This window comes from Ctenocephalides felis, unplaced genomic scaffold, assembly GCF_003426905.1.
Source record: "Ctenocephalides felis isolate EL2017-DRISC unplaced genomic scaffold, ASM342690v1 CF-g0.4_SCAFFOLD_01886, whole genome shotgun sequence".
NCBI classification, from domain to species: Eukaryota; Metazoa; Arthropoda; class Insecta; order Siphonaptera; family Pulicidae; genus Ctenocephalides; species Ctenocephalides felis.
The window spans coordinates 82,665,151-82,677,607 of record NW_020538040.1 but is presented as its reverse complement, the minus strand read 5'-3'; the positions used below and the strand labels follow the sequence as shown (position 1 = coordinate 82,677,607).

At 30.9% G+C, this 12,457-nt stretch overlaps 1 protein-coding gene and 1 long non-coding RNA gene across 4 annotated transcripts in view; one reads left to right on the top strand and one right to left on the bottom strand.

Annotated features, from left to right (window-relative positions):
- LOC113378739 overlaps positions 1–12,457 on the bottom strand; it is a 43,334-nt gene that overhangs the window by 16,190 nt on the left and 14,687 nt on the right. The window lies entirely within an intron of this gene.
- The window catches only part of LOC113378736 (netrin-1-like), a 299,939-nt gene that overhangs the window by 274,978 nt on the left and 12,504 nt on the right, over positions 1–12,457 (top strand). Inside the window, exons 3-4 of one of the 3 annotated variants that reach the window (XM_026619312.1) lie at positions 6,168–6,317; positions 9,422–9,502. In XM_026619312.1, the coding sequence (XP_026475097.1) occupies positions 6,168–6,317; positions 9,422–9,502 (231 nt within the window). Of the gene's footprint in view, positions 1–6,167; positions 6,417–9,421; positions 9,507–12,457 lie in introns of all 3 variants that reach the window. The other 2 variants (XM_026619311.1, XM_026619313.1) reach the window with 2 other exon arrangements.

The window sequence follows — 12,457 nt, the reverse complement described above, 5'->3', positions numbered from 1 at the left end:
AAAATCTACAGTATACTTTTATTACGCACGGATTATGATTGATCAATTATTTTTTATTCGTATTGTAGTCGTTATAATCATTATTAATGACAAATCTGCATTAAATGTGTCCCAATCGATGTGCATTTCTTATTATAGACGTTATTTAAGCGAGTTGATAATATAAATAAATGCGATAAACTCGGCTATGCGTGTGTTCGCGATCTTTTTTTCTCCTATGTTACATTTATGCGTTTTGTTCCAATTTGCATTGGAACTTGATCGCAATCTGATTACAAGATCGTTTATTATCATAAAGTGTAAAGTTTAGTGAACTGTACGCTATGCAGATAAGCATCGCAAAGTATCGTCAACTTGCAGACCTTTGACTATTTGTTTTGTTGGTCTTTGGTATTCGCGTTACACCTTCGGGGAAATATACTCTACATATAAACACCTCATCACAGATCACAGATCCCTATTATAGATTGTTGCTTTGACAACAATAGACGCAATAAACGTTATCTATAATGACACAAGTATCTCTCGCCGACGATATTCAACAGCTGGCCAGGGATAATACGACATGGAATAAGATGAAAAAAAAAAAATAAAAAAATCGTTTTATGCGAAATAAGACATTGTTACTGATATATGTTGGAGCATATATATTTTACGATGCATATAAATTTCTCTATTTGTTAAGGATACAAATATGATTATATCATATAAGTATATAATAACATGACCAATAAAAATACCTTAGGTACATTATCATATAAAAATAATAAAGTGATATAATTATTAGAATTAATAATTGCACAAAACCAACAGATAATTTAACCTTATTTTTAAAAATTTATATATTGAAGTAACATTTAAATCAACATAGTTAATGAAATTAACATGAATCCATTGACAAGAAGGGGGAAGCGCCCTAGTGGCGCACACCTAAGGTTATTTATAAATAAATCAAAAAATATTTTACGAAATGTTTATTAAGTTATGATCTATGTTAGATAACTAATAACTAAACATAAATTATGATTTATGTTAGCTAGAAATCAAACTAAATTAACAAAACCGCAATCTTTGCTAAAAAATAAATAATACTATCAATCAAACTTTGGTATCAAAAAATATGATTTTAAACAGTTATTACCGGACATTTCTAAGTAACCTGCATTGATCACAAATGTAGCCATTTACACACTCTGGAATGTCTGCACATGTGTCTTTGACGAATATTCTTAGATATTGCATAAAAACAGTCACTGTCATCATCACCCACCATTTTGGCTGGGCCACACCGATGCTCTCATAAGCTTTTCATTCTTTGACTAGGAAATACGAAAAATTGAGGTATGTAGTGACCGTTAGCACTCATACAGAACAAAATTAAATAATTAGAATAAATTACGTAAATGCTCACAAGAAATATTAATGTTTACTGTCCGGCACTAAAGGACGACTTAGTGTCCGGTGCTAAGAGACACACATTTTCGTTCATTTGGTGGCACCTACTAAAATTGGTTAAAAGATCTAATAATATTCTACCATTTTACGGATAACAATCAAGTAGAACTTTTATCTTTGCATACCACTCAAATGTAAATGCATAAATATGCTAGAATTACTTTCATTGATATTTAGGTGACGCCGTGATTTTGCGCCTAAAACAGGAAAGGGTTCCTCCGCCGTGGCCGTGTGCGTCACAGGCGAGACTTGGCACGTGATCCTGTACCTTTGTGCCACCAATGCCCCTTTCACTTGTATTTTGAAATGAAAAAAATTATATTCGCTTAAATAATGCGTGCTAAACATAGTGTCAGGTGCAGTGTGCCGTCCGGCGTTACGGAACTTCCCCCTATTAAGAAAACCATGTTTGAATTTTTATATGAGAAATCAATAAATAATAAATAAACTAAATTTAAAAATATATAAACTAAGGGGGCAATTCTCAGGTAAAATAGACCATAACATAGCGTTGTTATATATTAGTGAAATCAATAAATTTATTAGTTTATGCAATATTTTCTACGAGCCTTTTACCAATACATATATTTAAATTTTTTCAGCAATTTCTACAACATCCTCGTATTTTATTGTTCAAAAAGTTTTTTCATTAGTTACTAGTTACTATTTATTAATAATAAATCATAAATATTAGTATTAATCATTCTGCATTGAACTTATAAAGCGCGAGAAATATGGAATCGAAATTGATCAACATTAATTCTACTCTTAGTTAATTTAATTTAAACAAATTATATAAGTTCATTCGAATATAAAAACGATAGTTTTCAAATCACAAAATGTATTCAAATGTGTAGTAATTAGGGAACTAAACACTCACTTCGCATATGTAGTCAAGTTTTTTTTTATACTAAAATTACTTTTTCAATAAACATGTTACTCATCACACTTAAACATGAACATATGCTCCATATACTCCATACTGATCCTCCAAGTCAATTCTGTGTTAAAGGCTTAATCCCATTGTAAAATGTTCATATTCGAGTTGGGGTATAATGAACATATACTTCTTACCAAGGTTCGAATGTCATTTTCGATACAGCATTTTCAGTAGTTCCCGAGAGAAAAAGTTTTGACGGAACGGCAGAAAACCGTACAAACAGTCGAACATAAACTCTGACAAGTATGTGATCCTTATTTATTCGAGGGATGCGCTATTTTATTCTGAGACGACTGTCAATAATTCATTCAATAAGAAACTTTTGAAACGGGGTGATGTGAACTGTTAGTAACACGTAAGAAGAGTTTGATAGCTCGCGTTTTCACAGTTCATTACTAACGATTGTAAAATATTCAGCTAGCCGTAAATCGAACTCATTGATAATCTATTCTCAAGTGCCTATTTACTAAATTAAAAAGATTTTGTTAAAACACAGTTCAATATTTTTCAATAATTGCGTCAAAATTAGAGAGATCAATTTTATCGTATCTCGGAAAAAAAATTGAGTAAAGTCGCCAAGGAAGTATTCCTAAATTGTCTCGACATTTCACAAATCTTACACATTTGGAGCAAAAGAGTCTTAAATGTGATAAAACTGCGATCTACCGTGTATGCAAATGATTTTTGTAGTTTTCGAATAGATCACGTAAGCTTACGCTTCTTATTGAAACAGTTATCAAGCCAATGGCGGTTAACATTACCTTTTTCTATTTATATCAAGATGCTGAACTATTAGATCTTGCCCGTTTAATTTATGATATATATGTAGTTATTACAATAAAAACTTCGCAGTTTTACCAAAATCAGTAAAGCTGATACTTATTGGAATAATTTCCTTATATGGACAGTCTAAAAAAATAAATATAAAATTAAAAAAAAAACTAACGTAAAATGAAAAACTTGTTTTATATAATAATGTTATACTGAGGGCCATCAATTAATAATTCAAGTAAATCTCAATCTTAACTATTATTGATTAGTATATGCATGAATAAGCAAGAAATGCCAACGCAATCTGATACAGTGTTACAGATATTGTTGTTTATGTACGATGGATTAAAAAGGTTACGGCGTTAAACGGCATTTACTATATCAATTCTCAACGCGATGATTCATAATGACTCCAGAATGTTAGTAGGTTAGATCTGAAACCATTATTATGCGAGTTTTCGCTCTGCATAATGAAGGGATTTAACAAAGCGAAAAAATGAAAATGTCAGCCGTCAAAAAGTCGCCGTTACAATGGAAGAATTTATGCGCCCGTTGACACATTATTTGTTCTGTGATGATTCTCATTCGAGACAAATGCATAAGTCCATTAAAATATCATCCATATGTTATTAATATCAAACTGGATATTGATAAGCACGTTGAGACAACCGTTACGTCGATTTGAAAACGTATTTATAGAAACTTTATATGATTCCACGCGCAATTTATTACTTTAAGTAAGTAAGTAAGTGAATTATAATGATCATGCCAGAGAGTATTATAGTTTGCTTTATGAGGTCAAAAACTCGCAAAGAGACGCTGAAATTTGCCCTCTGCGCGATCATAACATGACGACAATGTAAGATTTTCCTCAAAAGCAATAAAAAATTTCTATGTTTAAATTTATATCTACAATATGTTTTATATACAAAATATTTAAGTTTATTGTTAAAACACATAAAACCAAGAGCAATGAATTCATTTAAAATACACGCTCGCCAACTGACATATGTCATGCTTCTGTATTTATTGCGAAGGATTTAATCTCCCGAGGAAATATTTCTTGTTTGTGAATGATTCTTACCAAACGAAACGCGGGAAACATAAATCGGCCGCGAGCGCGAGGAATTGGAATATTTTTTTCGAATTTCTGTGTGTAAATAACACAAGATTTATTGATTTCATAACTCTTCATTACCGACTTTGTTGAAAACGCTTTTTTGAATGTATCACGTCATTTATTTTTAACACTATTTAGCTTTTATTTGTATATTATTTGCTATTTCATACTGAATTTTCAAGAATAGAACAAATATTATATATGGCAAATAATCAATAATATCAAAAGTACAGTTGTCACCGTCATTTAACGAATTGATTCAATGTCCAACCACATTCAAAGAAATATCTAATTTTCTTTCACAGTTTAACTGTTACGTATTTACCAACTTTTATTAAATGTAGTGGTATTACTCGTTCAAGATTTCAAATTAACGATATAGAAATTCCACTGTAAAGAAAATTATATCGTTTAGAATGGAGCAGTGATTGAAAATTACCATAAATTCATTTAGCTGATACCAATATTTAGCAATAACACGTCTAAGTATTATACCTATAAATATCGGTACCAAGGAAGTACTTATGTCATAAGTAGTATACTATAACTTCGATTAGAACGCGAGAGCCTGAAGCAAAGATGTGTTAATCGCGCTTCAGTGCTCAATTTACGTAAAGTTCTGATTATTATAATGATAATAATGACGTGAAAGTTGCCCCAAGATTATAATATTATATTCTGAGATCATTATTTTGAGGCCTGCTTGCATATAGGATAGAGCGGGGCTTAAAGGTCCGTAAAAATGTGCACCACCGATATCTCAAAAACAAGTAGAGGAAAAAAATGTATAACCAACCATCACCTTGATTCCGGTGATGTCGCTATCAGAAGATAAACGGCACTGTTTGAAAATCTATAATAAAAGTATTTCCTTTCGTTGTTAGTTTTCTTATTTGTTTGCACTGTTGTTTAATTTACGAACTTAATATAATTTTTAAATGTACGTTATTTAATTATTGGTATTAATTTAAGTTAGATTAAGATGTAAGTTAGCTTACATCCGGGTGGGAGTCAAAAAGACCATCCGAGCCTTTACCCTGGCAAAGATGTAAATAATAAGAAATAGTAAATAAAAAAATAAATTAAGTTAAAAAAAGCAATTTTGCAAGAGATAAGTTAAATAAATAGTTATTCCAACTCTGCTGATGATTCTTTCTGACAAAATGTCAAGATTATATGCAGTGTTCTCTTGATTGAATTATGTAGCTATCATTTTGTGAAATCCCTTTAAAACTGAAAATAAGACATTAGACTTATTTTCCCTCTGGCTGTCCCATGTTACCCAGCCTTAGGGGTAAAAAGAACCAGGTTTCTTTTTAAAAAAAACATGCAAGAAAACGCATGTGTATAATAATGAATTATCTGAAAGTTTTATTGTACATAGACAGATAGTTCACTGTTCGATATGTTTTGTTGCAATATATTTGGTTTAGTTTTCATAATATAATTGCTCAAAGTCAAATTGGACCATTGTTCCCGCTCTACTCATATGAATAAATGCCATTTGAAATTAGTCTATAAATATATCATTCTAAAATGTTTGTCATTTTCGTTATTTAAATTCAGATACACTGCATGTTTATATAATTACAGAAATTGACATCTGTCTAAATATCGTATAAATTAATTATATTATAATGCATGTAGAGAAAGCATTGTAACTTGTTCAAATTATAATACATGCTTAGAAGCATGATTTTTTTTTGATAGCTGCAATAATTTTCAAAAATTATTATCAGTGCCCATAAAATATGAATAGCCCGTAACAAAATGTTCCATTTACGCATTTCGATTGATGTAACGCATAAAGGGTTAGCAAAAGACCCCTGCGGCAGCAATGCCTTGAAGTTGATTACAACTAATGATTTTTTTTTATTGCAGCATGCGATTGTCATCCAATTGGCGCTTCGGGGAAGACGTGCAACCAGACGTCGGGCCAGTGTCCTTGCAAGGACGGCGTGACCGGCATAACCTGCAACCGCTGCGCGAAAGGATACCAGCAGAGTCGCTCGCACATCGCACCTTGCATCAGTGAGTACGCCGCTAGGCCACCGCCAATGCAAGGATCCAGGGGAACAACACCGTTCGTCTACCGTCCACGTACCACGACCGCGCCGTCGCGATCAGAGGGTGATGCGTAAAACAAAAAAATAAGAAAGCGTGCTCCGGGTGCTGTGCGATCCCCAACGTCCTAATAAAAATAGTAGTTTTCAACCCGGCCGTCCACAATATGTGCGACGATCGATCCTTGTCACTCACTGTCTGTCTTACTAATATTGTGTTGTTTGAACCTGCTCTGCGTAGTATATAGTATGAATTAGATTTGTTACAAATGCTGAAGTTTTTCCAACATGGATTATTAGACTAAAGTACATCTTGCTTAAGGTGACCATATTTTTTCCGGCAACTTGCAGTTAAGGGGGTTGTTCGGTTTTTATTTTTATTTTTTCGATATTGAGATTTTTTGATATTATGAAAGCTAAAAACCTTAGAATTATTTTAAAAAAAAAATCATCTCAATATCTATTTTTTTGACGAAGTTATAAATATATATATATATATATATATATATATATATATATATATATATATATATATATATGTATGATCCTCTGAAACCGTTTTTTCATCGCTCCGCGAGCTATTGTATGCCAGCTGCTCTCTTTTTCATTATAATACCTCATGCACATGACCTTTTTAATGTGTCAGCATCTTTGAACACCATGGTGTATTTAGTACATTAAATTAAATGGTGTATTTAGTACATTATATTAAAAACTTTGAATACGTTTTTCTCAAAATGACTTTTTTAAATGTGGTGCCACAAATTAAAAAAAAAACTACAAGCCGGATAGACTAGCATTTTTTTTTAATTTGTTCACCACTGCAATACCTAGTCCCACTGCAATACCCCAAACAACTTCATAACATTACGCAAAAAAAATTTGCGAAGCTTCTCGTCCGAAAAAAAGGCCCTTTTTTTAAACAGCTGCCTTTTAAACACTTTTTTTTAAATAGCTGCCATTTTTTTCCTGCTTGCTTTTTTTCTTTCATTTTGGTAGGGGGACTGGATTCAGACTCCATCTTCAACGTAGTTTCTTTTTTTTTGTTTCACGCGATGCGCAACGGATTTATCTGTGGCACCGCAAAATAGATCGATTTTGCAATGCCCACTTTGGCGCCCCCTGGTTAAAAAATGACGGCGAAAAAAAAATAAAAAATTTCTTAATATTCTATGATTTTGTAATTTTTGTTTAAAAAAAACCGCATGTCTCTATGATAAATACTTTTCGAGAAAAAACAAAAACAAATACCTTGCATTTTTTTGTAATAAAAAAAAGAACAACCCCCTTAAGCTAATCCGGGACGGGAGGAGGAGTCTTTCATCTAAATATCTTATATATGATTTAAAATAACAAATACTATTTAAGAAAATTATAATAAATATTTTTTAAATGAATCTATTTTTTTAAATTATGATTGTATGTTACATTATGACCTATATTTGTCGTTCTATGAGTTTCTCGCTTCTAAGTCTTTTATGTTCAATTTTCTTCACAATTAACTTCATAAAAATTAGCACTCATTCCAAGCAATCAAAAAGTTCGAAATCATAACTTACGCTAATTTTGGTAAAATTAAAAATGAAAGTTCAAAATTATTTAAAGTCTATTTTAGCCGCCGTTTGGAACTTTGATTTCGGCAATTTTTGTCATTCATGGCGTAATATTTCATATAATCATACTCGTTGTATATATCATTTTCTGAAACTCGATGAGCAGTTTTAATTATATTCAATTTAAACCTATACTTTTCGAAAGCCCGGGACAATCCAGGACAAAATATCTAAATCCGGGAATATTGCTTTTGGAAAAATCTGGGACACAAAATGAAAAAATCCGGGAATGTCCTGGCCAAACCGGGACATATAGTCACCTTAATCTATTGGAATCAAAAACTTCTGACACAGAATACATAATATTTATGATTACGCTTTAAGATGCCTGCATCACCAAAATTATTATTTAAATTAAAATCAGTTTTAACTTTACGCAAAGAACAGAAGATATAAACAAAATGTTGCAAAATCAACCCTTAAATTTATCAATTCAAAAAAATTTGTTAATTTTCATAACAACAAAACCTCAGCTGTATTAACTAGTAGTTAAATAATAAAAACAATTTATAAAGTAATTAACATTTATTTTTTGTAATGCATTTTGCGTTAAAAATACAATTTTCTTTGAATAGTTCAAAACGACATATATGATACGCTTTCAAGGATATCAACCATCCGATTACTGTTTTCATTGATGGTGTAGGCATCTGTTGCTTCCTTCGTGCATTTGTAACTTAACTGCATAAAAATTAAAAACGTATTTACCATAACACTGTAGCTTGTCGATTTATAAGTTGACGCATTTATATATTACTTAAAAATTATTAACTTTAAATGACTACTTTAAAATGACTAACAGAGTGCATTAAAAAACTGCTAAATGTGTTTTTGAGTATATAAATAAAAACTAATATAAATATAATACATAAATTAATATAAACATTATGCAGCACCTTTTAAAATAACATTAATTGCACCAACAATATTAACTGAATTAAATTTAAGATACAATGTAAATAAAATTTTTAGAGATGAGTTTTTATGTGCTACGCACAACAAATTTTTCTACTATAGATTTTTATCGTATTTCGCATAAAAATTATGGCATTAATATACAGTTTTACTGAATGGAAACAAAAGTTATAAAATTTATACATCATAATACAAATTTACATTGTTTGTTCCCAGCGGTAGACAAGTGATAACGCTACCATAAAAACGCACAATATTTAATAATAACTGTACACACCTTACTGCAAAAATAATTCAAAAAGCGCATGCGGTATGCAACGCGATATTGCTTTCAACGCTGCGGCGACGGGGGAGATTCTAATTAGATTTATATGATGAGCGTAGTTGGTTGGTGTGTTTGTGCGTATCTCTTTTATTTCAACATTTTTTTATTTTCATTTCTGTCGACGTATTAATGCTGGGAAGATAAAAGGCAGACAAACGCGCCACATCGTGTTGTGTTATTGTTATTAATGCGTATTTAATTGTGTTTCCCTTTTTGCAGAGATCCCACGGGTGATCCACACGCAGTCGATGGCGGCAGACCCGGAGCCGGGGCCGAACAGCGGTCCGGGTGCTGCCAGGGGTAAGTAAGTGCCCTATTCATTCATTACCATCCTCCCGCTGTATGGAATTGTGGCACTAACTACTAACCGCTGTAACCTAAACCCAGTAGTCATTCGCATATTAGCATACATTAATCAATAACAGTACTGTATCAATTAATCAAAATCACTTACCGTTATAAAGTAATATATGTATCGATTTGATGTGGAGAGGAAATATATCGTCGAGCTAGATGGAAACATTTTTTCGTTATGTGCACTTAATGCTTTTATCAAGAATTAGTTTTTCATACATGCATACAATAACGTATCAAAAACTTTCACGTACACAAATGCAAATAATTGTTAACGAATAGAAGTATTCACCTTATGGTGCATATTAAAGCATTAAAATATGGTTTTTATAATATATAAATAATAAAATAATATATTTTATGTACATGACAGCATAAATTTTTTTCCAATTATACAAACAAAGAATACATATATTACTTAGCGGAGTTGACAGTATAATTAATGTAACATATAAGTTATATTTAACATTAGAAAGTAATAAATATTATTGTATAATATAAATAGTAATTATGTTTATCCTTATGTATCATATTTAGGTAAAGTATTATTATGTATCATAACAAGTAGTGAAAAGTATTATAACTATAAAATTGCACCTGAGTTAAAACTTAATTGCGATATTTATATGTGCGACTTTAATACATACTTAATCAACTACATATATGTATAGTGCTAACGAAAGTAATTTGTAATTTATAATGAATATTCAAGTGCAAAATACTGTTGAAAACAATTACTTAGCCAACGATGCTATCTTTTGCAATTGCTACAAACGGATTATACGTATACAGAAGCAGAAATGCTATAGGTTAACGACTATTCTTCATTAGCATATTATAGCCATTAGTCTAAAGGTAGCTTTAGTAAAATTATTCCTAAATCAGATTGTATGAGATTAAACGGATACGGTATAAGGACCTATAAAATCCTTTCGGATTGAAAGCATTACTCGTTTTAGATTAATATTGAATAGAATATAAAAGCTAAATTCGTAAAAACTTTTAAGCTCAAAGACTTGATCCTGTGAGTTGCCCGCCCCTTAAATTTTATTAGAAATATATATATATATATATATATATATACACGACGTACATATTCTTGACATATCTATATATATATTTATTATCACATATTCAATTTAATTTCCCAAAGGGGCGATATGTGTCTTGTGGGATTTTATATATAAAATGACTTGCCTATGACTTATAGCCAAACATACATATATTTCATATTATTTTAATAAACTGCTATTCATAAACCGAATTTAAGACTTCAAGCACGTAGTTATATATACACATATATGTCAATTAATTTTTATCAATATATTGAAAAAATACTAACACTTTTAGGGTTAAGTTCATAAACGTTAAGTATTCGAAAATAAACAGATTACACTATAGGAATAGATTAGCAAGAGGTCTTCCGGTGGATGATTAGTGGGCCATTCAAAATCCAGCCTACACACATAATATTTTTAATATCGAAACTGAATTCGAAGCAATATTCCGCACGGATGCATCAGTTTCAATTAAATTTCCTTCCATGGCTGCGCACAATTGGTGATATTACGAAATGGATATGAAATATAACCTCATACTCCTTCGTTTTTCGCTGCTTGCACACAACACAGACTCGCCATTAACGTGTAGCCCAGAAGCACTTTACAAGCAATCGGGGAAAACTTTTTAATAAAAACGAACCGGCGTGAAATGAAAGAAATGTATACATACTAACTGCTCTATGTTAAACTCGCCGTGTATATACTTTGTACGTAAAAGGAAACATAAACGCTTATACTGCAAATTAAGTATTCGATTCTTTATAGAAATAATTGAAAATGTATACGTTTCACAAAGTTAATGATTTTAATGAACAAACACTTTGCACTCGGAAACACAATATTATTGGTAAAACAAAAACATACTCGTAATACTCGTTCTCGTTGAAAGGGATGACATAAAAATCTTCAATAAGACAATACAAAAAATGAATTGAAATCATTTGGATTTTATATCTTGTTAAGTAAATATTTAAATAAGAATCGAATGAAAGCTTTTATTTGATTATCAGATAAAAAGTTTTCCTGCAAAGAGAAAAGAGTATAAGAGACATCTTTATACAAGATAAAAAAAACTTTGTGATTGATTTTTTACGTTCTCATAAAGAAATACTTAATACTTTTTGCTCAAAAAACTGAAATAATATATGAGCCGTTCAGTGCACACCTCGACTAAGTCTAAAAAAATGTGGAGAAAAGTGATGAAGTAATATATATTGCTTATAAAAATAAAAAAAAAGTTATATAAATTGAAATATATAATTAAAAATGCTTTGTTTTTTTGCACGTACCTCAATAATGGCAAAATCTGAGTCATTGGTAATTATTACTTCCACTAGTCCACTTACCAAATATTTTATTTGAATTAACTCGGCTCTTATTTATATATTTTGCACAAGTATCAGTAAACTTCAGATAGTTTTGACATTCCAGTTTTGCCTTGTACACGGTTTCAAATATGTTAATTTTTCGAAGTCTGCAGCTTAAGCCTCGATGCCCTATATCCAACAAGGTGAATTTTCTTGAAACCACGAGACCCTACAGTTTGTAGCCATAAAACATATGATTCATATTTTTACTAAATTTCGAAATCCGGCACAGCCGTAACATGTACATTACTAAATGGAGTTAATCGAAATGGCTTCTGTAATAAATGACTTATTATTCAGTGAGAAAAAAATCGTCGTTTAATAATGCCAATCTTTATTATTCGGAAAAGTTTTAAATTCTTTCAAAAAAAGGAGTTAGTCGAAGTGTGCTGATATGACTGTCGGCAATTTTAAAATATGTGCATTAAATAAATCAAACACTTAATTAAACAAGCTCAATAGAATTATATAAT